The sequence below is a fragment of the Halichoerus grypus genome, chromosome 12 (genome assembly GCF_964656455.1).
Source record: "Halichoerus grypus chromosome 12, mHalGry1.hap1.1, whole genome shotgun sequence".
Taxonomy (NCBI): Eukaryota; Metazoa; Chordata; class Mammalia; order Carnivora; family Phocidae; genus Halichoerus; species Halichoerus grypus.
Window position 1 is genome coordinate 17,680,427 of NC_135723.1, and position 27,007 is coordinate 17,707,433.

The following is a 27,007-nucleotide window of genomic DNA, read 5'->3' on the forward strand; positions in this document are numbered from 1 at the left end:
CAATGACTTTGGCTCTTTTATCTTGCCCTTTGCTTTTTGGGAGGAAATCGTACCTTTGGAGGTTTCAAATATCGTATGCCAACGGTGATTCCCAGATCCACGGTTCAGGCTCCATTGGCGCAGCTGGGTGCCAGACCGCTGTTTCTGGTTGTCCAGTGGGTGTCCCTTGTGGATGCCTCACGTGTTACTAGTCCAGAACCAAACACCTTCCTTCTCTTCTGTGGCTTTGCTCTTAGCACGGTTGCCCCCCACTATCCAAGCTCAAGTGCCCGTGTTTCTCTCCTTCCCTCCCTTTCCACTGAAACCTAACGGATCACCAAGTGCAGTTCAATATATTTTACTAAATTCATTAAGTTTTCAGAACAATTGCATCCTTTCTCTCTGAACATACTGTAATGCTTGAGTTAGGACCTTCATCTTTTTTTCTCTCAGTTGGTTTCCTTGTCACTTGTTTTTTTTTCTTTTTTTTTTTTTTTTAAAGATTTTATTTATTTGACAGAGAGAGAGACTGAGAGAGGGAACACAAGCAGGAAGAGGGGGAGAAGGAGAAGCAGGCTTCCCACGGAGCAGGGAGCCCGATGCGGGGCTCGATCCCAGGACCCTGGGACCATGACCTGAGCCGAAGGCAGACGCTTAATGACTGAGCCACCCAGGCACCTCTGTCACTTGGCTTTTTTTGCTTATTGTTTTTTCCATGTCCGATAACAGTGCCCCGGGATTATTTTTGTAAAGTGCAATCTGATCATTTCATTCTGTCCACTTAAGTCTTTCGGTGTTCCCCTTTTGTGGCATAAAAATAAAGGAAACCCCTTCGCATGGCCAATGAATTCCTTCCTCCCCTGCCCTAGTCAACCTCTTCTGCTGCCTGCAGCCACCTCCACCCACCGCCTGGAAGACCCCACCCTTTTAGGATCCAGTTTGAGGCCATCTTGTTTCTGAAGCATTCCCTAGCTTGTGTGTGTGTGTGTGTGTGGTAAAATACACATAACACAAAATTTGCCATTTTAACCCTTTTTAAATATACAATTCAGTAGCATTAGGTGTCTTCACAATGTTGCGCAACCATCACCACTATCTATTTCCAGAGCTTTTTCATCACCCAAAGTATAAACTCTACCCATGAAGCAATAACTCCTCATTGCCCCCTCCCCCCAGCCCCTGGAAACCTCTAATTTACTTCCTATCTCGGTGTACTTGCCTATTCAAGACATTTCCTATCAGTGGAATCCTACAATATCTGCCCTTTTATGTCTGGCTTCTTTCACTGAGTAGAAGGTTTTCAGGGTTTATCCATGACGTAGGAAGTATCTGAGTTTCTTCTTTATGGCTGAATAATATTCTGTTGTATGTATATACCGTGTTTGGTTTAACCATTCGTCTTTGATGGATACTTGGGTGGTTTCTGCCTTTTGGCCATTGTGAACTGTGCCGCTGTGAACATTCACGTGCGAGCATCTGTCTGAGTCCCTGTTTTCTGTTCTTTGGGGAGGGGGATAGCTAGGAGTGGAATTGTGGGATTCCGCAGCTGCTCGAGTTAGTCATTCCTTCCTCTCGCTTTCCCGGAGCACACTGTAGGAGACTCTGCTGTGGTGTTCTGTATCCTAGATGATTTCTGTCTGTGCTTCCTGGGGCTGTCTGCAGCCTGCAGACCGCTGTCCGTACCGAGCATGGTCAGCACACAGCTGCCGAATGATTACACGAATGAATGACGAGCAAGCAGGCAACCTAACCAGTCCTATTATGGATGGTGACTGACTCTACCAAAGAGTGTTTGCTGTGAAGTCCCGCTTATAATCAGCTTCTAAAGAGAAACAGCTTACTAATCTCCACTGGGGTGGGAGAAAGTGCAACATTGCGAGGCTAGACACTTGCCTGTAAGAGGGGGCTCCGTGCAGTAGCCTGAAGGATTTGAAATCCAGCCACAGTCCGCAGTACCAACCACATGCCAGCAAGGCTTGTGGCACACGGCTGAGTGATGTGTTCGTCTGAGATTAAAAAAAAAATACAGATCACAGATAAAAAACATCAAATGAGCCTTTTCTACCCCGCTGTTAGACATTCCGTCCGGCCGCTATGCTGATAGAACGATCGTCTGACTTCGGGAAAACCTGGGGCGTGTACCGATACTTTGCCTATGACTGCGAGAGCTCATTTCCAGGCATTTCTGCTGGTCCCATGAAGAAAGTGGATGATATAATCTGTGATTCCCGCTATTCTGACATTGAACCCTCAACGGAAGGAGAGGTTTGTTTGCTTTTCTTGTTTCACATTCTACTTATAAATCCTTTTTGATCATTGCAAAAATACCCATTACTCTTGTATCTATTTTTAGGTGATATTTCGTGCTTTAGATCCTGCTTTCAGAATAGAAGATCCTTATAGTCCAAGGATACAGAGTAAGCTTGTTTTCGAATAACAGCTTTGATGGAAAATAGCAATCATGGAAGAACTCTTACCCAGAACACTGCTACCCCGAATCTAAGCATTCAGTGCTAAATCCATCCTCTTTATTTCCTTTTATCTCCACAATACCCAATCAGAGGTCCTTGAAATTGGCAGGAATCAAAGTCCACCCTGACCGGGAATATATTTTGATTAGAGTAAAACATTTATGTCATAAGTACTCAAACAGTTATGCTGGTCATAATACCTTATTTTATTGCTCAGTATAATATATGTGTATATAAATATATATAAATATATGTTATATATAACATATATATAACATATATAACATATATATGTTATATAACATGTATTATATAACATATAATTTGTGTATATTATATAACACGTATATATAAATTAGGGTACAGATTAAGCTGTTGTAACAAAGGGTCCCAAAAAATACAGTGACTCAAATAAAATAGAAGTTTATTTCTCTCTTATGAAATCATCCAGAGAAGAAAGGTAGCTCAGTTGCTACAAGTAGGATTACCAGATAAAATAAAGGCTGATGCCCAGTTAAATCTGAATTGGAGATAAATAGCAAGTTATTTTTTTTAGTATAACTATATCCCATGGAATATTTGTGACTAGTACAAGGATATCCCATGCAATATTTGTGGTTGGTGTGACTATGTCCCATGTAATATTTGAGACAGACTTTACTGAAAAAAATATTGTTTATCTGAATTTCAAATATAACTGAGCAACTTGTATTTTTATTGCTATGTCTGGCAACCCTAGCCGTGAGGCCACCCAGGTCCCTTCTGTCTTGTAGTCTTTATCTGCATGGTTGGAGCTGGACCAACGCTACCATGTCGTTGTCCCAACCTATGGGATGGGAGGAAGAGAAGGGCAGATGACATGGAAGCTGTACGTCCCCTCTGTTCACATCCCATTGGCCAAAATTAGTCACATGGCCAACCTCAAGACACACTGAGAAACCTCTAGCTAGGTGGCCATGTGCCCTCTCACACTCTTGCCTGGGGCTCTTCTCGTCAGAGGAAGAAAAGAAGAAAGAGTACTGGGGAGAAATCTGAAGTGTCAGCCATGCTCAATGCTCAATATGCTCAGTCAGATGAGGATTGTATTCCCATTTAACAGATGAGGAAACTGAGGCTCAGAGAGTTGGAGTAATGTGCATAAGGGGACAGTCAGATCCTGAACCCCTATGTTATGATTCTAAATCTAAATTTAGAATCTTTCTAGCATGTAACAACCATGCCTCAGTTATTACAGAATTACATTTTGATCATCTTGGAAGGCAAAATATGCACTAATTAAAAGAACGAGGTTTGGAGTCTGACAGACCTGGGTTTAACCCAGTTCCAGCAGATCATAGTTCTGTGACCTTGGGCAAGTAATCTGCTTAAACCTGGTTTTTTTAGGCTCTGTTTTTTCATCTGTATGTAGAGATAGTAATATTGACTTGAACATCATTATGGAGCGAAAATGAGTTCTAGAAACAACCTTCTGACGTGCCTGACCCACAGAAAGTGTTCAGTGAATTGAAGCAGCTGCTGTTCTTTTTTTTTTTTTAATTTTTTTTATTGTTATGTTAATCCCCATACATTACATCATTAGTTTTAGATATAGTGTTCCATGATTCATTGTTTGTGCATAACACCCAGTGCTCCATGCAGAACGTGCCCTCCTCAATACCCATCACCAGGCTAACCCATCCTCCCACCCCCCTCCCCTCTAGAACCCTGAGTTTGTTTTTCAGAGTCCATCGTCTCTCATGGTTCTTCTCCCCCTCCGATTTCCCCCCCTTCATTCTTCCCCTCCTGCTACATTCTTCTTCTTTTTTTCTTTCTTAACATATATTGCATTATTTGTTTCAGAGGTACAGATCTGAGATTCAACAGTCTTGCACAATTCACAGCGCTTAGCAGAACACATACCCTCCCCAGTGTCCATCACCCAGTCACCCCATCCCTCCCACCCCACCCCCCACTCCAGCAACCCTCAGTTTGTTTCCTGAGATTAAGAATTCCTCATATCAGTGAGGTCATATGATACATGTCTTTCTCTGTTTGACTTATTTCGCTCAGCATAATACCCTCCAGTTCCATCCACGTCGTTGCAAATGGCAAGATCTCATTCCTTTTGATGGCTGCGTAATATTCCATTGTATATATATACCACATCTTCTTTATCCATTCATCTGTTGATGGACATCTTGGCTCTTTCCACAGTTTGGCTATTGTGGACATTGCTGCTATAAACATCGGGGTGCACGTACCCTTTCGGGTCCCTACTTTTGTATCTTTGGGGTAAATACCCAGGAGTGCAATTGCTGGATCATATGGTAGCTCTATTTTCAACTTTTTGAGGAACCTCCATACTGTTTTCCAGAGTGGCTGCACCAGCTTGCATTCCCACCAACAGTGTAAAAGCAGCTGCTGTTCTTGATGTTGTCACGAGCCGTGGCCTGGGTCTTGCGTGGACCTGGTCCCCATCCCTCGGAGAGAGGGGATGAGACTCCCTCTCCCACTACTAAGGTGTAGTCGGCTGGGCAGAGGCAGGGCTGATTCTCGCTGATCGTTCCCAGCTGCGGATGGCCCTATTTGAAGCTAAGGCACCATAGACCCTCCCAGCGTGAAGCATGGAACAGTAAAACGGAAAGCATCCAGGAAATATTGCCAGAAAAGTGATGTTTCCCCACTTAAATTAATTTTACACGCGGCCCAGACTGTCTCTGGTCTGTAATTTACTCATTCATTCTATTATAAAACAAATACTGATGGCACATCCAGCCCTAGGCCATTTCTGAGTGAGCTCTGTGAGGCGCGCCCTCTCTGCTCGCAAAATCCAGTTGGGAGAAATGTCCACATGGGCTCCACAACAGACACTTCGTGGGGTCCTAAAAGGACTCACGGTCTGCTCCTTCTTGGGTGACATTTGCAGGACTTGGGGAATGTGTCGCCATTATAATTCTCTTACCTTTTTTTGTTAAATGGCCTCAGAAAAATCTCGTCTGTATTCGAGAGGCATCCGTTTTAACTGATGATGCTTTTGATTGACTTTGTCCTCCAGGGAACAACTCAAGTCTCTTTAGTTGGCCCTGGTGTTGAGACCTCGGCGCCTCACTTCAAAAGTGAGTTTTGCCTCACACCAGCAGCCCATGGACAAGGCTTGGTTGTTGTTAACTGTGCTAGGAGAGAGGGGAAGAGCATATTTGCTCTTCTGCGGGCTCCCACAAAGATCGGTTCAAGGGCTCCTAAACACTCCCGCTGTTCTTCCGCTTTGTCGTCTGGCCGCTCGTCAGTAGGGGCTTGTGCTCGCTCTGTGTGCAGGAGGAAATGTTGGCATTCACAAATTCCATTCAGCTAAGTAGTACCACGCTTTCTCTGTTTACTTTTTGATTTTACAAAGAGCCTAAGTTCAATGCATGGGCTCATGGACTGTCCCTTTCAACCCACAGCTATTTCTATAGTCTTCATTGTAAGCTGTGCATATATTATAAGCCATTAAAATTGTATTTGGGCTTTGAAAGTTTCTGATGCCCTGGGCCAACGCCCTGTTGTCCTGTGTGGCAGATGGGCATGCATCAGCACCAATGAGGGTAAAGCTTAGGAGCAGTTTCCGGCTACGCAGGACATGGGAGGACTGATGGACTAATGAGTCTTTCGGGGTCCACTTCAGCAAGAGCAACTCAGCCACTGATGGAAACACTGGTGGAGAAGGATGAATGGCTAGCTCTTGGTTTACCAAGTTACTATGGAATATAATTGATGGCCCCACTTCTGTAATAAGCATAGATCTATAGACCCAGGAGAGAGAAGAAAAGATAAGAGAAATTGATTCTTAATAACCTAACTTAATATTTAGGAAAAAACAACTTGCCCCAACCTCCTAATACTGAGCTCCTTTATCCTTATGTCACACTATGGATGACAAACTAGGACAAAAAAGTGGGAGACTGTGATGTTGTGTCAAAATTTCGTGGAGATCTTCTGTCCCTGGAGAGTGGTTATTCCATAGTGTTCGATCTATTTTAGTAACTTGGATTTCATCTGTGCGGTGGGAAATTTCAGATAGTATTTTTTTTCCTCCAAAAATAAACACAAAAATGTTCCGTCCTAACTATCTTGTAATAAGAGAACTGGAGTGTGTTGATAAACCCTTTCCCACCTGCATGGAATCCTCTGGTTTTGAGACTGACGCTCATTGCTGTGGGCACTGGATGTTATTGCAATCGTTCAGATTACTGTGTGCTAGAGGATTCTGGCAGCCGTGCAACTGCGTTCTTAAATTTCTCTGCTTTCGTGCTTCTTCCTGAAACAGTCTGATGCTCTTTCTAAACTGGTGAGGAGAGAGCAACTCTTCTCTTTTCTAGACACTGTCCCATTATGTCGAGCTTTACTAGTATGGCCATTGAGACCATACAAGTGGGTAGCCTTTATTTAAGCTATTTTTATTTGTTGTGCCTTTCTATAGAGAGATGTTGTATAATTGCAAATGAAGTCTTGCGTGTTTGATCAGACTTTCCGTCTTCTTGGTGACCTTCCTAGATCTATTAAAAATCACCAACTTGAGAATCAAGTTTGTGAAGCTACACACTTTGGGCGATAACCTTTTGGATTCCAGAATGGAAATCAGAGAGAAGTATTACTATGCAGTGTATGATATGGTGGTTCGAGGAAATTGCTTCTGTTACGGCCATGCCAGCGAATGTGCGCCTGTGGATGGATTCAATGAAGAAGTAGAAGGAATGGTAAGCAAGCACTCTGGGGGGCTTTCTCCTTTATTTTTTTTCTTTTAAGATTTATTTATTTATTTGAGAGACAGAGAGTACAGAGGGAGAGGGAGAAGCAGACTGCCCGCTGAGCAGGGAGCCTGACGCGGGACTTGATCCCAGGACCCTGAGATCATGACCCGAGCTGAAGGCAGATGCTTCACCGACTGAGGCACCCAGGCGTCCCATGTGCTCTCCTTTATTTATTTATTTATTTATTTATAAAGATTTTATTTATTTATTTGACAGAGAGAGACAGCGAGAGAGAGAACACAAGCAGGAGGAGTGGGAGAGGGAGAAGCAGGCTTCCCGCAGAGCAGGGAGCCCAATGCGGGGCTCAATCCCAGGACCCTGGGATCATGACCTGAGCCGAAGGCAGACGCTTAACAACTGAGCCACCCAGGCGCCTCGAGGCTCTCTCCTTTAGACAGATGATCCCAAAAAGCAATTTGAAGCTAGTTTTACCTTAAACCTTTCACAATTTCTTGGGGTTTTATTTTTCCTGACTGACTTAGCTCTTTCCACCTGGTGGTTGATGGTTGGTTTTCTCTTTGCTAAATTTCTGGGGCTATGAGAATATAAGGGCTATTCATGTCAGAGACAAAGAATTAATTTTTGGAAGTTATTGCAGCAGGGTACTGCGACAGTATATATTTTTTGAGTCAATAAGGATTAAGAAGTTTTCTAAATCGCCATTACATCTTCCTTTTCTTTAGGGAAGATTAGACACCACAAGCATGAAGTGATCTCAGCCCAGAAAACTGGGGCATTTGAACCTGGAACCATAGAATATGATTTAGGAATCCAATGGGCTTTGTTCCTTTATATGTTTTTTCTAGTTTCATTCTTTTCCCACCTTTATGCTGTGTTGTCAATTCATGTATTTCTAAAAATTGGGGATTTGGGTGATTTGCCAAACGGATAAAGTTAGGGTATTTTACCTGTTTCTAAGTGAACTGGTAATTTTTACAGAACCGTAGGATTTTAGAGCTCAATGGGATTTACTCAACCAACTATCCTTATTAGAAGGGAGCAGAGATTAAATAGCACACCAGAGGGCCCTAAGTCAGCAGCAGATGGAAATTCATGCCTAGCTCGTCCCATTCTGCCCCAGGGTTCCTTCTGTCATTAGACTCTGGGCCTCCCTTGATGAATTGTGCCTTCCTTACTTGCTGTTTGCTTTGCCAAGATTGTTAGTCCTCATCTCAGAAGGTCCAGGATTGCATGCATTCAACTGGCTGAAATTTCTGCTCTCCATTTGCTCCGCTTAGAACACTTGCCCTGTAGATAAAGTTGCATTTTTTAGCAGAGCCTAAAGGGAGGACATGTCCTTGTAATCTCATTGCTACATCTTTCAGAGAATGCTAGGTACATAGTATTTACTTTTCAGCATAGCAAATCTGGCGTGCAGATCATGTCCTGTAGTCCTGTCACTATCAGGGGTCTCAGTACCATGTGCTGTTGGTTTAGACACTGTAGAGTCCTGTGGTGTGTGCTTTGGAACTGTTTTTTTATTCTGTGTAAAACTGGCTTGTAAGGAGACGATTTTACTCTTTTGCTCACTTGCACTCCTGTCAAGGTGAGTCCAGGACAGACCTGTCTGTCCTGTTCCTGAATTCCATTCTGTAGAAACTAGTGTTAAGGTGAGGTGCCCATGCACACGCGTATTTGGTAGATTGAAAGAATTTATCTTTTACGTGCCTCAGGGGCTTCAGCATAGCTTGCTGGAGACACAATGCAAAAGAGCACATCCTGGGCCCTTCCTCAAGCAAAATAATTTGTATTTTTTTTCCTGAGATTTTATGTTTCCTTTCTTAAAGAAAAAAAGGTAAATGTGAATGTGGTAAATGATTAATATTGTGAATCTCATTTTGGTTTGGAAAAACAATGAAGTTCTGTGCCTGAAGTCAAAAACAAAAGAAGCAAAAAACCCATTCTTTCATGTGGCATAGTGGTAAAATATGCCGCAATGTGAGTTGGTTTCCAGGTGGTGTATATTATAACTTTTGTTGATTTATCTTAAAATAGGTTTCTTTTGGGCATAGATTTTTTTTCTAAACTCTTAAGTAACTAGGTTTTTTGTTTTGTTTTTTTAAATTCTTAAGTGACTGATGTTGTGCATCTGGGTTCTTTTCATCGATACTTTTATAAAATATTTCTTGAGTATCTGTTGTATAATAGGAACTATTCCTAGAGATGGGAGTTGGAGCCATCAGAAAGACAGAACTCAGTGTGGATAGGGACAAAATAAAAACAAACCCTCATTTTGGTGAGCTGGAGATGAGGATGTTTATATCTTCCGTTGGTTGTGGAGAAAATCAGGCCATCGGTCTGCCTCTTACTTTGCTCTTTCCTGTTTCTCTACCTTCCAAGGTCCACGGGCACTGCATGTGTAGGCATAACACCAAGGGCTTGAATTGTGAACAGTGCATGCATTTCTACCACGATTTACCTTGGAGACCCGCTGAAGGTCGAAACAGCAATGCCTGTAAAAGTAAGTCTCTATTGGAGGGGCATTTTGAATCCACTCAGACTCCAGTATCTTCTGATTAGAGCCACTGTAATAGTACATTAGTTTGCGAATGGAAGAAAAGTGACTACCCTTTGACCAGCTTCACCCAGATACTCTTCGGAAACCAATATCCACTCAGTTTAAAGAATGCATGAGTTTGCTGAATAGCAGCCGTGTGTTTGGCAAATTTCGTAGACGATGGAGATGGTGTCCCTGACATTGTACCTGTCTTGAAGGCAAGATGACCGTGAGAGAGAAATGAAAGGAAAATATGGCCTGGTAGATCCCTGAGGTCTAAGAGATACAGAGCAGAGTTTCTGGCCTGTTTCTGTGCCAGCCCACCCAGCGGTATTCTCTGGGCGGAGGTGTAGTTTGAAACCCGCCCCCACCGCCCCCCACAGTGATTCTGATATGCTCTCCTCCCCTCAAGGAGGAGCAGTGTGCCTGCCCCTTCCCCCACTGAGGACTGTTCTAGAAGTTCAGAAACCAGTGAGGGCTGGAGTGATCAAGGCTTGTTAGTACGTACAACCCAGCAGCCTTTGATGATAGCTAAGATTGTTTAGGTAAGAAGAAGAAAGAGAGCTAGGGGGAAAGTAGGAGGGAAAGAAAAGTTCAGATAAGGAGAACAGCACAGAGCACAAGGCCCCAAGGACGTTCTTGTGACCAACACAAAGTCCACACTGGGGAAATGATTCCAAGGTTTAATTCAACCGGTGTGTCACGGGCAGTTCTCTGCTAGGCACTGAGGAGGGTCACTGGTTGTGACACAGCCCCTCCCTATAGGAGGTTATGTTGCAGGGGGAGACAGAGGAGGCCAGAGTGTAGAGCCCCAGGAGGGCCACGCCGAGCTAAGCTCCATTTCGAGAAGACCAGAGTCCGTGTGGGTCACTGAGCAGGGAGTGAGATGATATTAAAGCCGGGTTGGACCAAGGGGACTGCCCAGTGGGCCTGCAGAGGGTCAGCGTGTGCTCAGAAGGCCGGCCAGGTGGCTCTTCAGGAGACCTTAATTCTCCCTGAAGAGCCTGGTTGAGTGTGCTGGTGGGAATGGGGGAGAAGGGAACCAGGCCTTCACACCCCGTTCCTTAAAGCTGGCAGCCCAAACAGGCTTTCCCAGGAAGTATCGCCTAGGAGATCCTCTGGGGTGGTGTGTTCTGGTCCCACCCCGTCCTCCACCTGGTGGCCACCTCCTGTTGATAAGCCACCGAGGGGACTTTCCCCAAAGGTTTTTACTTTTCTCTCCAAAGAGGGCAGATTCCTATTTGAGAAAGCTCACACTTGGAGGGTTTCCAGAGTGTCAGATGGATGTGTCCTTTGTCATGGGCGCCTAATTGTTCATTGCCATTTTGCCTGAACTTCATCCCTAGTTTCCAGAATGTGCTGCCTCCCAGCAACCCCATCCTCCATTGGTAAGTCGACTTCAAAGTCTTTTCTTGATGTGGGTCTTGTCGCGCAGAGTGTAACTGCAACGAACATTCGAGCTCATGCCACTTTGACATGGCGGTGTACTTGGCCACTGGAAACGTCACCGGAGGGGTGTGTGATGAGTGTCAGCACAACACGATGGGACGCAACTGTGAGCAGTGCAAGCCATTTTACTTCCAGCACCCGGAGAGAGACGTCCGAGACCCTAACCTCTGCGAACGTACGTGGGGAAATGGCATGACATAGGGCCTCTCAATTTGAATGGCCAGGGGGTCACCATCCTTCTCTCGGAACTCCTGGTGTGAGCGTCAGACTCTGCTGTATTTGAACTGTGGTGGAGGATGCTGGAAGCAGAAGCTACCTGGCAGTCCTGCCTTCTTTAGTCTATTTCTGTGACGTGTGGAGGGTGGAAGGGAACACACGTGTTGATACAAACACACACGTTGTTACCGGGTGCTCTTTGTTCTTCTTAGGATGTACCTGTGACCCAGCCGGATCTCAGAACGGGGGAATCTGTGACAGTTATACGGATTTTTCCGCTGGCCTCATTGCTGGTCAGTGCCGGTGTAAATTACACGTGGAAGGAGAACACTGTGAAATTTGCAAAGAAGGCTTCTATGGTTTAAGTGCTGAAGATCCATTCGGTTGTAAATGTAAGTATGTTTGTGAAAAAGTCTGAGAGTTCTCATGTATGCAGTTCCCGTTTTACTTTGCAGTTCTAAATCCAGACTACTCACTTGGTTTGTATTTCTTTACTTCATTTTATCTCTAATAAAGCTTGTGCTTGCAATCCTCTGGGAACGATCCCTGGCGGGAATCCTTGTGATTCTGAGACCGGTTACTGCTACTGTAAGCGTCTGGTGACAGGACAGCATTGTGACCAGTGTCTGGTAGGTGAATCCTAAGTACTTGGGATGGGTGGTTTGTGCATGTGACATGGTTCGCCTTTGTAGAGTCCACCGTCACCCTTCTATATAAATATTAGAAGATGCAAACAATTCACAAAAAAATTACTCATGAATAATTTTGACAAGATAGTCACCATCACTGTTAGAGTTGTAAAATAAAACCACAGCGAAATACCATTTTCATAGACAAAAGTAACACGTTTTTAAAAATGGGGTTGCTAACTCTTAGGATCTAATGAAGGGCTGGTCATCTAAGCTGCTGATGGAAATGCACATTGGTTCATAGTTGGCAAGAACAGCATTTTGGAAGTAAGTTATCAGTAGCCTGTAGAAATGGGCATACCCTTTGACCCAGTAATCCCACTTCTGGGAATCTTTCCTAATGAAATAAGCAGAAAATTGGACAGAGGTGTATTCACCAGAAGACTCATTGCATCTCATACTAATCATAGCCAGAAAACTTGGAAGCAATGGTGGGGAAAATAGTTAAGTAAATTTGGGGGCTTCTGTACAGAGTGATATTTGGTTGCCTTTGGAAATGACAATAGCATGAGGAAATGCTTATGCTGGTATTAAAAAAAAAAAAAACACAGGATGTGAGTAGTATCTTAATTGTGCGGGAAAAAATTGCATCAAGAAAAACAAAATCTGGAAGGAAATACACCAGAAAATTCACTGTAGTGATTCTGGGTAGAGTGATTACAAGAGTAATTTTTTAAATTACCCTCTATCTTTTATAACATTCTTGTGATTTCCTTTATATTTGTGAGAGGGGGTCCACTGACCCCAAATTATGTTTATGACCAGTAAATATGTATATTTGCATATATCCAGATAGATTCTTAACATAAATTTCTGGAAGTCTGCTTTAAATGAGTGCGCCTGGCTTTTGGCTTTTATCTGCTCATTAGGAAATGCATTTTTGTCGAGGTACAGAGAGATCTTCTCCCCTGTGTAGATTCTGTCTTTCTTCTTTTTGTTTCCATCTCCAGTGTGCTCAGAATTCAGTGATCTCCTCACCTTTCACTTGTGAAAATACTTGCTTTATGCTGTTTGGGAATAGGTAAATCCTTTGAAGAGCTTTGCTTATGGAGTTTCTGACGGGCTGAACTCAGGGAAAATGTAAAGGCCTGCCAAATATTTGCCAAAACTCTCTTATTGCCAGAGTACTTTTAATGAGGAAAATTGGTATCTTAGCTGCTTGCTCGTATTTACTCTCGGACAAAGGCTATTTGCTCGGGAGAGAAACTCCTCTGCTCTGGTGTTAGGTGGTTATGACCCCAGTGACCTGCGGCCTGGGTTTTAGTTCAGAGTGCTCATGCTTATTCCTCTTGAAGGCTTTCTGCTTGCACAGCATGAAAGAACATTTGGTAGAACAAGCAAGACACGCCATAACTTGTTTCTTGTTGAGTCTATTGTGTAATGACAGGAACCCACCTTTAGATGTTAAATCTTTTGTTGTGCAGCCAGAGCACTGGGGCTTAAGCAATGATCTGGATGGATGTCGACCTTGTGATTGTGACCTTGGAGGGGCCTTAAACAACAGGTGAGTGAAGCCACACATACACCCGTGTTTGTGCTCGGTCCCCCCAGAGAGCCCTCCCGATCTCTAGGAGCAACATGACACTCAGTGTCTCTGAAGAAGAGGTGCAAAGTATAGGCACCTTTAGTTTACCTGGGATCTTCATGTTTTCAAAGATTTAGTCATTCCAAGAGTTAGCTTTGAAGACTCCAAGTATGTTTATGTTTCTTGGTTTTTAATAGTGTTGTTGTTATAATTTATGGTATGTTTTAAATTATGGAAACAACGTATGCCCATTAAAAAAAAAAAAAATCCTGGTGCCTGGGTGGCTCAGTCGGTTGGGCATCTGCCTTCAGCTCAGGTCATGATCCCGGGGTCCTGGGATCGAGTCCAGCATCGGGCTCTGCTCAGCAGGGAGTCTGCTTCTTCCTCTGCCCCTTCCCTTGCTTGTAATCTCTCTCTCTTTCACCCTCTCACCCTCTCTCTCTCAAATACATAAATATTTTTTTAAAAATTAAAAAATCTCGGACGCCTGGGTGGCTCAGTTGGTTAAGCGACTGCCTTCGGCTCAGGTCATGATCCTGGAGTCCCGGGATCAAGTCCTGCATCGGGCTCCCTGCTCAGCAGGGAGTCTGCTTCTCCCTCTGACCCTCCTCCCTCTCATGCTCTCTGTCTCTCATTCTCTCTCTCGCAAATAAATAAAATCTTAAAAAAAAAAAATTAAAAAATAAAATTTAAAAATCTCAACAGTTAAGACAGGTATCCTGCCCTTTCTCCCCCCAGGATCCACGGCTACAAGAATAGCACACTATTAGTATACTAATAGTACACTATTCTGCAGCTTGCTTTATTAGCTGGAGATCGTTTTTCATTTCAACTGTATTCATGGGCCTCTTTCTTCTTAGCAGCATGTATTCGTCAACCTCTTTTTTTGTTTTTTGTTTTTTTTGGTATTCCAAAATGAGGGGCGCCTGGCTGGCTCAGTTGGTAGAGCATGCGACTCTTGATCTCAGGGTCATGAGTCTGAGCGCCAAGTTGGGTGTGGAGTCTACTTAAAAAAATAAATTACTAAAAAAAAATTAAGAGGGGTACCTGGGTGGCTCAGTCGGTTAAGCGTCGCCTTCGGCTCAGATCATGATCCCAGGGTCCTGGGACCAAGTCCCGTGTTGGGCTCCCTGCTCAGCAAGGAGTCTGCTTTTCCCTCTCCCTTTCCCTCTGCCCCTCCTCATGTTCTCTCTCTCGTGATCTCTCTCTCCCAAATAAATAAATAAATAAATAAATATTTAAAAAATAAAAAAGTTGGAAAATGAACTCCCATTTTGATTGTGTTAAGAAATCTTCTCATTTTCTACTTCTTTCTGGTTTTATTTTTTTTTTTCAACTTCCAAGTTTATTGGTGAAAATTGCATGTGATCATTTTTAGTTATTGAAACACGTTGGTGTCCCTTGAAGAGATGAGACGTGAGGCTCTACCAGAGATCAGTCCCGGTATGCATTTGGCAAAGATGTTAGATTTGTGGGAGTGAAATTAACCACCTCTGAGTCAAAGAGAATTTCTGTCTCTGTTTATAACTGGGTTAGACTGCGAACATCTGGTAGAGAGTGTAAGTGACTGCCGAGGGGATAGGCAGATGTTTCCTTGTGGCCTGACTCTCCCCTGAGACAGCAAGCTGAATTCATCAAGTGAGCTCCATGTACTAAAAAACCCCGACTCTCCCAAGATTATTTCCCAACACCGTAGCAGTCTGTGAGAAGGAACGGGATTTTAGGCAGCAAAAATATCTTGTCTTTGGCCTCCGTCTTTGGGTTTGTTCCATGCCAGATGCCGCAGTAACTCGGTACAGCGTGTAACCTCTGGAACTCCAGGGTGAACTTCTGTTCTTAGAAAACTTCCAGAGGGGAGGAAGCAACGACAATTCCATAAAAGCAGGGAAGACAAACTGCTGGTCTGCTTCTGGAATCATTTCTCCAACTTTCCTTTGTGACTACCAGAACATCTGCTGGCTTCCTTTAGTCATTGCTTGCTTAATGCAAAGCTGTCCTCATTCCTAAAATCCTTGACTAGATGAAAGGGGCATACACGGTTCTTCACATGATTTCATAAACTCAGGAGTGTCCTTTGTGCCTTTACCCTAAGTGGTTTCTGTTCCTCACACTCCCTTCCTCTGTTTCTCCATTTCACACATGCTTCCTGTCTTTAAATCCACCCACACAGAGCCCCTGGCCTGTCCCTCATTTCTCCTGCCAGAATTTATAGAAATCAGAGTGTGCTAATCAGGAGAGTTGGCGAAGTAAAAAATTTTAGTGAAGATTTGAAGCACGGAATTTGATCTTCTTAGCATGATTGATGACATGCCCTATCTTTTCGCATCACTGATGGGGAAAAGAAAGAGCCTTTACAGATTTCTCTACTCCTGTGACTCGGCAGTGTTTGGTAGTGATCCTCTTCAGTTTCCCCCCACGAGGACCTTCTTTAGGAGTCCCGTAGGGTAATAGAGGCTCTAACTAAGTCTTCTGAAGCACTGATTCTCCTAGGAGGCACTTGCTGAATGATTGATTTGTTGCAACCATACATAAATATCTTCTACCTGTTGGTATTCCTTTGCTCTGCCTTGGGTACATAGTAGGTATGGAATAAATGTTGATCAAGTAAAAGAATTTGAGAAACAGAAGATATTTACGATGTAAAAACAAAACATGCACTCCGAATCTCTAGATGCAATCCCAGACGTTCCTTAGGTACTTCGGCCAGGGACAGAATTCAGTGTCAGAACCATGTGAAGTGGAATAAGTTTAAAAATGTTTTGTGTAATGGGCCGAATGGATTTTTGTAGAATAAGAGCTTAGTAATCCATGTCTATTATGTTGACAGGTAATCTGAACTTCGGAATATTTTAGTGAAGTAAGCCCTAATTTAAATAATGTGATTTACGCCAGGCGACTGAAGCTTTGCCTAGTAGATAACCTACTTTAATAAATAAATCAGAATGGTTGCTAGGTAAATGCTACTTGTTAATGCTTGAAAACTATAAACAATTTGGGCGCCTGGGTGGCTCAGTTGGTTAAGCGACTGCCTTCGGCTCAGGTCATGATCCTGGAGTCCCTGGATCGAGTCCCGCATCAGGCTCCCTGCTCGGCAGGGAGCCTGCTTCTCCCTCTGACCCTCCCCCTTCTCATGTGCTCTCTCTCTCATTCTCTCTGTCTCAAATAAATAAATAAAATCTTTAAAAAAAAAAAAAAAAGAAAACTATAAACAATTTTATAGCATCCTTCAAAATTATTGCATTAAATTTAGAACTTTGGTGTTTGGCTTGAAGCCCACCACTCTGTTGAAGACTCCTTTCTGGACTGAAGTCCCCAACCCTCCTTTGAGGTTTCAACACATTACTTCTCATCTCTTTTAGTACTTACTTTATTCTGCTCTGTGTTATCGCTGTCAGTATTTTAAAAGGTCTTTGGGCAGGGATTGTGTCTTCTTTGTTTTTGCATCTCTCTTCGTACTCAGCATTGTGGGCTTTGTAGGTGCTCAATAAATGAAATTTATTATACTTGGGAACCAGAGCAGAAGTTAATCTGTATTTTCACCAGTGTATTGAATGATAATGGTATCTTACCCATTGTTAATTACTGTGATGGCTGGATATAAAGAGATGATAGAACACATTTAAGAAAGTATCCTAATTGGTTGGGGGGTTGGGAGGGAAGCTACTCTGGCAAAACAGAGGACCTTGACTGCTGATCGATGTGGAACCAGTGCTTGTTTGTCATCAGAATTATGGAAGAGATACCAGTGCTGACCAGAGTGTGGTTCTCATGAATGATTGTTTTTTCCCTTTTTTGTGCCAATGTCTTAGTGATAGAGAAAAGTTGAAACTATACAGTATTTTCTCTGCTTATCACTACTTAAATAAAATAGAATTTCCCTTCCAGTAGAGTTTTTATAAATAAGTGGCTAATTTCTACATTTATGAGAAATCTGTGTTCTTAGTATTATCTTGGCTTTCACCCATGGAGAAAAAAAATAGGGCTTGTATTAGTTTTCTATTGCTGGCATAGTAAATTACTGCAATTTAGTGGCCTGAAACAACATAAGGTTATTATCTTACAGTTCTGTATGTCAGACATGGCTGGGCTCACTGGAATAAAATCAAGGTGTAGGTAGGGCTGTGTTTCTATCGCAGGGCCCTCGGGGAGAATCGCTTTCTTGCTCATTGGACTCGTTGGCAGAATTGGCAGAACTCAGTTTTTGTCAGTTGTAGGATGAGGTTCCTGACATCCCCCCTGGCTGTCAGCTAGGGGCCGTTCCCAGCTTCTAGAGGCTGCCCACATCCCTTGACTCATAGCTTCCATGTTCAAAGCCAACCACAGTGGGTCAGATCCTCCTCAAGTCACATCTCTCTGCCCTACTTTTCTGCCTGCCTTTTCTACTTTTAAGAAATCCTGAGATTAGATTGAGCAACCCTGGATAATCTCTCCATTTTGAGGCCCTTAACCTCAATCCCATCAGCAAACCCCCCTGGTGCTGTGTGAAGTAACATATCCACAGGTCTGGTGGGAGTGAGGATGTGGACCTCTTTGGGGGCCATTATTCTGCCTGCCCCAGGGCCTGACTTATTTTGTCTTATGTCATTATTCTACCTTACTGATCCAACAGTTGGAATCTGTATCTAGTTACAGAAAAATTTGTTGGTACAGGGGTTGGGGGAGGACATATAAACTTGACAAGTACCATTTCTGTGTGATAGGATTTTTACTTGAACACAGGAAGGATAATTACATGTAATCTTTTGTCTCACTATGGAGGAGGTAGGATTTGAACTTCATTTTTGAAAGCTGAGAGAAGTTTGGGAGGTGTGATGGGGGCAGGAGGGCCTTCTAGCTGGGAGGAGGGTGAAGGCCCAGAGATGGAGTGAGTGTGGCACATGGTCAAGACCTGGTCTGACCGTGACCAGCTCTGCTCACATTCCTCCATGACCCTTCTTTGCGCCTGTCATTCCTGTCCTCTCTCTGCCTGTCATGATCCTCTGCCACCTTTGGAACATGGCCTCCTCAGTCCCCTCCTCAGTACCCCAAGCCGGTGAACGGTGGTTCCTCTGCTGCCTGAAAACTTCGCTTGTGGCCCTGTTTCGGCACTCGCTGCACTTTGCTTTGTTGTCGTGGTCAGTTGCTCGACTATTTATCTCCCCAGTTAGACGGTAAGCTCTTTGGGGCAGGGACTATTTTCCCCCCATTTTTCTTTCCCCATATCCTTTCAAAATAATGGAGTTACCAAAGAAGGTAAGGATTGAGTCAGAGGAAAATTGACGACGGACTAACACGTGAGCCTACGGACAGCAGGAAGCACAGGTCCCAGGGCCAGTGTTGGCTCGGTCAGTATTTGCAAAGGAGGGCGAGCAGTGTGGCTCATCGGAGAGCAAAGGGCGGGCACCAGAAAGAGTAGCCGTGGTTTTCAGAGGACGGGTTGTCGAGGCTGCTGGCAACCGGGCAGAGGCATCACGACTTGATAAAAGCAGAGAAGTCGTTGTGGGTTTTGAGGAAATGCTGAAGGCAGCGCTGGGGGAAGGCTGGGTTGGCGGTGGCTGGCGGGATGGACGGGGCAGCGGGGAGAAGAGTGTGAGAGGCCCACACTGCCATGTGGGAGGCCACCAGAGTGACAGGCGTGGCATGACATGCTGGACCATGATAGTGGCAGTGACAACAAGAGGACACTGCTGAGAGGAGAGACATCGTGAAACAAGACTTGGGTATCGAGGATGAAGGGCAGGGAAGGTCTCACCCCAAATCAGAAGAATTTCAAATCTGACAGAAATAACAGAGCTGAAGGAATGTCAGTGTGAGAGGCTACAAGCAGTTGGGGACGAAGGTGAGGCAGAGAGGACAAGCAGGCCAGCCAGGGGAATGTCCCCTTGGTGGCTAGAAACGCACAGGCAGGGCCCAGCTGGGGCAGGGCCAGAGCTTCTGTGCCCAGGGCCGGGGAAGCCACAGGAACACGTTCGCTACTGGAGTGGCTGTCGAGTGGAGCCGGGCCTGTGGGAGACAACCCTTCGCCACTGTGGACACAGAGAGGTGCAGGATCGCCAGGGCAGGTGTGGCGGGACCTCCTTTCACGTGATTGCGTTCTCGTGAGTTGTTTCATCTTCAGAATTAGGAATCAGGCGTCTCCTCACCTTCATTTACGTGCTCTCTAGTGATGGCCTGTGAAGAATCTAGTTGTTTTCTTCTTTGGTGGCTTGTGTTTTTACACATGTGTTCCCTCAGGAAGCGTCTGCTGGGGAGGGATAAAGGGTTTTCTCTTGTCCGTAGGATGAGATGTCCGATGCCTGAGTTTCCGAAAATGGCTTTTGTGGGTGGACTGTGCCAAAAGAGGGCTAGGTCCCACTTGGAACGAGGGTTCCTCCTCTGGGAACTGGCTACGGGATGTCAAGCGCTCGTATTCCTGTATTCACGTGATCTGCGGGAAAAAGACTTGGATGGGACCGTGGGAGGGCTGGGGGGGACGTTGGTAATGAACCTCGGAGTGTTCCATCTTCCTAGGAGTTGTAACTTGCCTTGGATACTTGATTCAAAATGAACTTTGGGATGAGGAAAAAATTTGAACTCTGGGAATGGGTTTAAAGTAACAATTCCAAACCCCATCTTGACTTGAATGAAGTAAGAATGGGTGTGTATAATTTGGTTTCACCTTGTACCCAAGGAAAAAGAGACATAGGCTGAGAACAAAATGAATACATTATAGGCTATCCAGAGGCCTTTATTACCTGAAACCGTATGTTTAATTAAAAAAAAAAAAAAGTTTTATCTTTTACATGAAATCCCCTATTTTTCTTTTTTTATCTTTTTTATTCAGAATGCATATCCTTCACGCATTTATTTATTCAGCCAGTGTTTGAGTGTGCTGTGTGTGCAGGGCACTGGGCCAGGTCCTGTGAGGGGGAACGGGCAGGACTGAGGCGAAGGAGGAATCCAAACTTTTAAGCAATTTGCTGTCTAGCAGGGAGTCAGACGGGTCTGTCAGGAGTTACACTACAAGAAAGAAAGTGATAAATGTCTGAACAATACAGATAAAGAACAGCGGAGGCCTCAGAAGGCGCCACTTGAGAATAGCAGGAACCAAAGGGGAGTCCACGAGAGGGAGGAACGTTGGACTGGACTTGGAAAGACCAGCAGGATTTGAAAACCCAGCGCCTCAGCTTTCCTGAGCAGCTGCTACGTGACAGGCTGTGTTGTACATGTTGTGACTATATCGTTTCTCCTGCAGGGAGGTGGTGGCGGGAAAGAGAAGGCGGCTCCTCCTGTGGGGTGGAGAGTGTAGTCTGGAGATGCCACAGCAGGAGTCCTTTGTGAGCCGACTCTTGAGAGAACAGGCAGCTCTTTGCTGGGTGAATAGGGGGCAAGGGTAGTCAGGCCTGCAGGAACGGCCTAAGCCAAGGAAAGGGGTCTGCAATCACCCTGCTCATTGGAGAAACTGTAACCGTTCCATGTGGTTGGAGAAGTGAGGGGAGAGGTAGAGCTAGAAAGGCAGAGAAGGGCAAGACTGTGGCAGCCTAGTGCACCTGCTCAGGCCAGGAAGTGATACGGTGGATGCGTCTTAGGAAGGTCATTTGGGCAGCTAGCTGTGTGGGCCGTGATGGTCTAGGCTGGAAAGTTGGAAGACCAGCCGCCAGGACACCGATGAGGCGGCTGAAACCGATTTTACTGTGAGTGAGGGAGAGAAGAAAGGCATGACATAGCCCGTGGAGGAGAAGCACCAGAGGCTAGGCTGTGAAGTCACAGAATCGGGTTCCTGATTAGATATGAAAGACTCAAGAGAACAACTTGTAGGTTTCTGACCTGGTCGACTTAGTGGCTGGCAGTGTTCTGTCCCCAGCAGAGAACAAGGGAGGGATTGAGTGTTGCCCTTTGGGATCTGTCCTTAACCTCGGGGACCGCTAAGTCGGATCCGACCTTCTAGAAGTTGGATCTTTGGGTCTGAGGCCCAGGAAAGAGATTGCTGTCGGAAATCAGGCGAAAGATGTAAAAGATCGAAGCAAGAACGTTGGTAGTATCCGCAGAAAACCTCAGTATGGTGTGGATGGAGCATAGTGAAGAAAGACAAGCAAGACGAAACCAGAAAGACCAGGTCATGGGGAGCTTTCAGCCCCAGAGTTTGCGATTAAGTCATAGGCAGGATATTTTCCCCACATACTTATTTCCTGAAAGAAATAAGAAACCCTACCTGAATATAGCAGCCATTTGATGCTTAGTAGAAAATGTAGAATTGTGTCAAGTGGGTTCATTTACAAGTGCGGTGTCCCAGCTGACTCGGCTTTGTGCGCCCTCCCCGCCCCCAGCTGCTCGGCGGAGTCAGGCCAGTGTGTGTGCCGACCCCACGTGATCGGGCGTCAGTGCAACGAGGTGGAATCCGGGTACTACTTTACCACCTTGGATCACTACATCTATGAAGCAGAAGAAGCCAACTTTGGGCCTGTAAGTAGGGGGGTGCTGGGTAGATGGGAAAAGCCGGGTCTGGGGGGGCAGTCATGGCATATGCACCTTTACAAAAGTGCATTTTGGTGGTGCATTTTTACCGCTCTTGTCAGTGACGGGATCAGGACCGTGCCTTCTTGAGAGCAGTCCTATTTAAAGCTAAGTAAATCTATAACTCACAAAAAGACTTCGGAAGGTTCGCTAATGAGGCTTTTAGCGGGGTTTTTTTTTGGTGGTGGGGGTGGTAATTTGTTTTTCGTTCTTCCATTCCTCTACTTATACTCCAAAGTTATCGTTGATCTCGTATAGTAAATACTCAGACAGGACCTTGTTTCAGTTTTCTATTGCTGTGTAAGCAGTTATCCCAAAATGTAGGGACTTCAAAAGTACCTCTAGCACATCAGCTGGGGTGGCTGAAACAGGGGGAGGCGGGCTGGGCATTTTTCCTCCACGTGCCCCCACCCCTACACCCCCCACCCCCACCCCAAGCAGCCGCCTTGAGTTTCCTCACAGCGCAGTGGAGTCAGGACAGTGAGACTTCTGCACGGCGTCTGGCTTCCAAGAAGGAGGCTAGAGAAACTGCCAGGCCTATTAAAGCCTGGGCTCAGAAGTTTCAGAAGGTCATTTTCTCATGTTTTGTTGGTCAGAAGTCGCAAGGCCAGACCAGATCTGAGGGCAGGGTAATGCAGGTTCTACCTCTTGAAGGGTAGAGTCAGATGCCCATATGTATAGAGAATGAAGGACTTGGTCTTTGGAAGTGACTGATTGCGGTGGTTATCTGTGATCCTGTGAACAAACTCAAACTCGTGCTTGAGTTAACTGAAATTGATCGATCTTTGGTCTCCGTGACCATCAGAATCAACGCCTCACCAGTGAGCACTCGTGATGGTATGACATTTCTTCACTTGTACTTGGAGTTTGAAATGAATGCCAGGGAGAAAGGCAAACACATCCACTAGATACTGGACTAGCCTTATAGAAGATCTAGAAAATAGCTCGTCACTCCTCGCCTTGCTTATTCCTTTATGCTCATTCCTGGTTCTATCATAGACGGTGTCTCCTAAGCCTTTGGGTCCCATCTCCAATGTCCCAAGACTACCCCAATGACAAAACCAAAAAGAAACCAACTCCTCTTTATACATCAAAAACTTGTACCCTCTACCGAGAAAATGTGACTGCAAAAGATAGGTAGAATGCCTGTAGTTCGGACCTTTGGGTGACTTCAGATTTCTTTAGCTGTTACATTTCCTTGAAATCCATTTCAAGTAAAGCTAGCTACTGTCCCCCTTGTTCTCAGGGGGTCAGCATAGTGGAGCGGCAGTATATCCAGGACCGGATTCCTTCCTGGACCGGAGCGGGCTTCGTCCGAGTGCCCGAAGGGGCTTATTTGGAGTTTTTCATTGACAACATACCATATTCCATGGAGTATGACATCTTAATTCGCTACGAACCACAGGTAAACCTTCCATGGACTACTGGGGGTGGTAGAAATAATCTTATAACAATGGATACAGTTTTTGTGAAATTTGGAGGTTGTGTTAGAATAGAGGAGCCTCTCTGACTTTCTATTCCCAGTGGAAGCAAAAATGGACATTTTTCTCGAATTCAGTTTTGCAAATCTTTAGTGATCCCTCATTAGGCTCTCCGCCTTGCTGAGACCTAAGGTGGTGATGAGAATGTGTCAGACCCTCTGATTGACCTCACGGCCTGCACGGCCCAGGCTCGGACACACACCCCACCTTTAATAAAAGGCCGAAGGTGGAAAGGGCAAGGGCAGAGATGTAGACAGTCCTCCATCTTACACCAGACCAGATGCACCAGCTGCTGCCAAAATGTCCCATGAAGAATGAGTTCTAGGCCTTACAACAGAGTTGGAATTTTGACACCAAAGGAAGTGAGGAACGGCGTGAGCAGAGGGATAGTGTTCTGATAGTGCTTCCTCGTAGCTAGATAAGGGCATCATTGGAGATGCTGTTGGTAAGAATGGTAGGATCAGCACATGAGCCTGGACGCTGTATTATAGGGTTTTGGGTAGGGGATTGTCCTGATCAGAGCTGTGTTGCCTGATGGTCAGAAAGGGGATTGGGAGAGGCAAGGAGGGCAGGGAGGCTATTCGGTGTCCAGGTGAGATGAGATTAGGGCTGGAGCGGAGACCAGAGCAAAGGAAATGGGAAAGAGGGAAGGGAAATGCAAGTGAGTGTTTTTCATTTAAACTTGGCAAATGACCGATTGGGAGAGGTTTTTATAAACAGATGGGCAGCAGCGGGCCAGTGTGGATGCTCCTTTGATGGTTTGTTTCTTACTCTAGCTCCCCGACCACTGGGAAAAAGCTGTCATCACAGTGCAGCGACCTGGAAAGATCCCAACCAGCAGCCGATGTGGTAACACTATTCCTGATGATGACAACCAGGTGGTGTCCTTCTCGCCTGGCTCGAGGTCAGTGTGACATGGTTTGCAACTCACAGAACCAGTAGGCAGATTATTGTATTTTTTCTGGTACCTTGCCTTGCAAGTCGTCCAGTTACCATTTCAGAGCCGGAGCCAAACATAGACTCTTGCCTTTCTTCTTTTGCCGTGATCTACGTAGAGCTCTGATGGATGGATGGATGGATTGGATACCTAAACGTTGACTTTGCTTTGGTATTTTTCCCTCTCATTTGGGGGCAGGTATGTGGTCCTTCCACGCCCCGTGTGCTTTGAGAAGGGTGTGAACTACACAGTGAGGTTGGAGCTGCCCCAGTACACCTCCTCCGATAGCGATGTGGAGAGTCCCTACACGCTCATCGATTCCGTAAGTGGAAGGTCACTTCTGAAGTGAAGGTCATGGGGGAAAGGCTGGGCAGAGAGTGTTCATCTGCTTCCCCAGAGGGTTTTATGGAGGGGGTAACATGGAGAGGTTAGGCATGATCATTTTCTCTTGCTTCCAAAGCCACGTGGCTTATTTATTTTAATAAAAATTCTACCCTCTGAAAAGGATTTACTCAAGCGGATTGTTTGTGAAAATAAAAAGAATCTTAGAACTGGCATTCCAAAAGCCATCAGATGATGTAAGGTATATCTAAACTTTTTCTGGCAAGAATATTTAAGAATGGAAAGGATTTCACTGTATTGAATGAGTTGAATTTTTTTCTTTTCCAGAGTCAAAGTAGCGTTTGGGGTTTTGATGAGTTAACTTGCTTTAGTTGATGACACAGACCCCACCGTAAGAGCTCTTTGCTGTTCTTGATTCTTCACAGCTTGTTCTCATGCCGTTCTGTAAATCACTGGACATCTTCACTGTGGGAGGATCAGGGGATGGGTTGGTCACCAACAGCGCCTGGGAAACCTTTCAGAGATACAGATGTCTGGAGAACAGCAGAAGCGTTGTGAAAACACCAATGACCGATGTATGCAGAAACATAATCTTCAGCATTTCTGCCCTGTTACACCAGACAGGCCTGGGTAGGTATCCCCGACCCTTCTTTCTTGGGGCCAAGAGTACTTGGCATCACGAGGTACACTGGAAGTCATGCCCTGTAGTTCTGTGTGAGGCAGTCAGCAAACGAAGTTTGTGTTTTTTGTTTTTAAAGAATATTTTAGTGATAGAGCACCACTGAAAATGCAATCACATAGGGGAAGGGAAGGAAAAATAAGATGGAACCAGAGAGGGAGGCAAACCATAAGAGACTCTTAACTGTAGGAAACAAACAAGGGGTGCTAGAGGGGCGGTGGGTGGGGGAATGGGGTAATTGGGTGATGGATATTAAGGAGGGCATTTGTTGTGATGAGCACTGGGTGTTGTATGGAACTGATGAATCACTAAATTCTACCTCTGAAACTAATGATACAGTATATGTTAACTAAATTGAGTTTAAATAAAATTAAAAAAAAAAATGCAATCACAACAGCGACTAGGGGCAAAGCCAGAAGGATGCAGCATTTCCAGAGGCAGGTGGGGAGTTGGGGTGGAATCAGGGAGCATCAAATACAACTGAAATTTGCTTTTCTTCTTGAAAGGTTAGACCACTTCCAAAGGTCACTGGGCTTTTTTCTAAGGTCCTGTGCTAGTTGAGCTTTGAAGGCAAGGGTAGAAAACCTTAATGACCTTCAGAGAAAAACTGCTTTTATCTGCCGACTCCATCTCCTCTTGCTTCCCTCCCATTCATCATAAGGATGACATTGTTTTATCTTTTTAGTTTTATTTTTTTAATTTAAATTCAATTAATTAACATGTCTTATTGGTTTCAGAGGTACAGGTCTGTGGTTCATCAGTCTTACACCCAGTGCTCATTACATCAAATGCCCTCCTTAATGTCCATCACCCGGTTACGCCATCCTCCCACCCCCTTCCTCTCCAGCAACCCTCAGTTTGTTTCCTATGATTAAGAGTCTCATGATTTACTTCCCTCTCTGGTTTCATCTTGTTTATTTTTTTCCTCTCTTTCTCTATGATCCTCTGTTTTGTTTCTTAAATTCCACATATCAGTGAGATCATATGATAATTGTCTTTCTCTGATTGACTTATTTCACTTAGCATAATATCCTCTAGTTCCATCCACATCATTGCAAATGGCAAGATTTCAATTTTTTGGTGGCCGCGTAATATTCCATTGTATATATATACACCACATCTTCTTTATCCATTCATCTGTTGATGGACATCTTGACTCTTTCCATAGTTTGGCTGTTGTGGACATTGCTGTTATAAACACTGGGGTGCACGTGCCCCTTTGGGTCACTACGTTTGTATCTTTGGGGTAAATACCCGGTAGTGCAATTGCTGGGTCGTAGGGTAGCTCTATTTTCAACTTTCTGAGGAACGTCTGAATAGTTTTCCAGAGTGGTTGCACCAGCTTGCATTCCCACCAACAGTGTAGGAGGGTTCCCCTTTCTCCGCATCCTCACCAACATCTGGCATTTCCTGACTTGTTAATTTTAGCCATTCTGACTGGTGTGAGGTGCTATCTCATTGAGGTTTTGATTTGGATTTCCCTGCTGCCGAGCAATGTTGA

At 44.8% G+C, this 27,007-nt stretch overlaps 1 protein-coding gene across 1 annotated transcript in view; it reads left to right on the forward strand.

Annotated features, from left to right (window-relative positions):
* The window catches only part of LAMB1 (laminin subunit beta 1), a 71,591-nt gene that overhangs the window by 12,023 nt on the left and 32,561 nt on the right, over positions 1-27,007 (forward strand). The window contains exons 6-18 of the mRNA XM_036083986.2: positions 2,056-2,244; positions 2,333-2,396; positions 6,963-7,165; positions 9,560-9,680; positions 11,152-11,340; positions 11,594-11,773; positions 11,898-12,010; positions 13,495-13,574; positions 21,881-22,016; positions 23,314-23,472; positions 24,325-24,452; positions 24,684-24,807; positions 25,253-25,457. Of these exons, the coding sequence (XP_035939879.1) occupies positions 2,056-2,244; positions 2,333-2,396; positions 6,963-7,165; positions 9,560-9,680; positions 11,152-11,340; positions 11,594-11,773; positions 11,898-12,010; positions 13,495-13,574; positions 21,881-22,016; positions 23,314-23,472; positions 24,325-24,452; positions 24,684-24,807; positions 25,253-25,457 (1,891 nt within the window). The remainder of the gene's footprint in view (positions 1-2,055; positions 2,245-2,332; positions 2,397-6,962; positions 7,166-9,559; positions 9,681-11,151; positions 11,341-11,593; positions 11,774-11,897; positions 12,011-13,494; positions 13,575-21,880; positions 22,017-23,313; positions 23,473-24,324; positions 24,453-24,683; positions 24,808-25,252; positions 25,458-27,007) is intronic.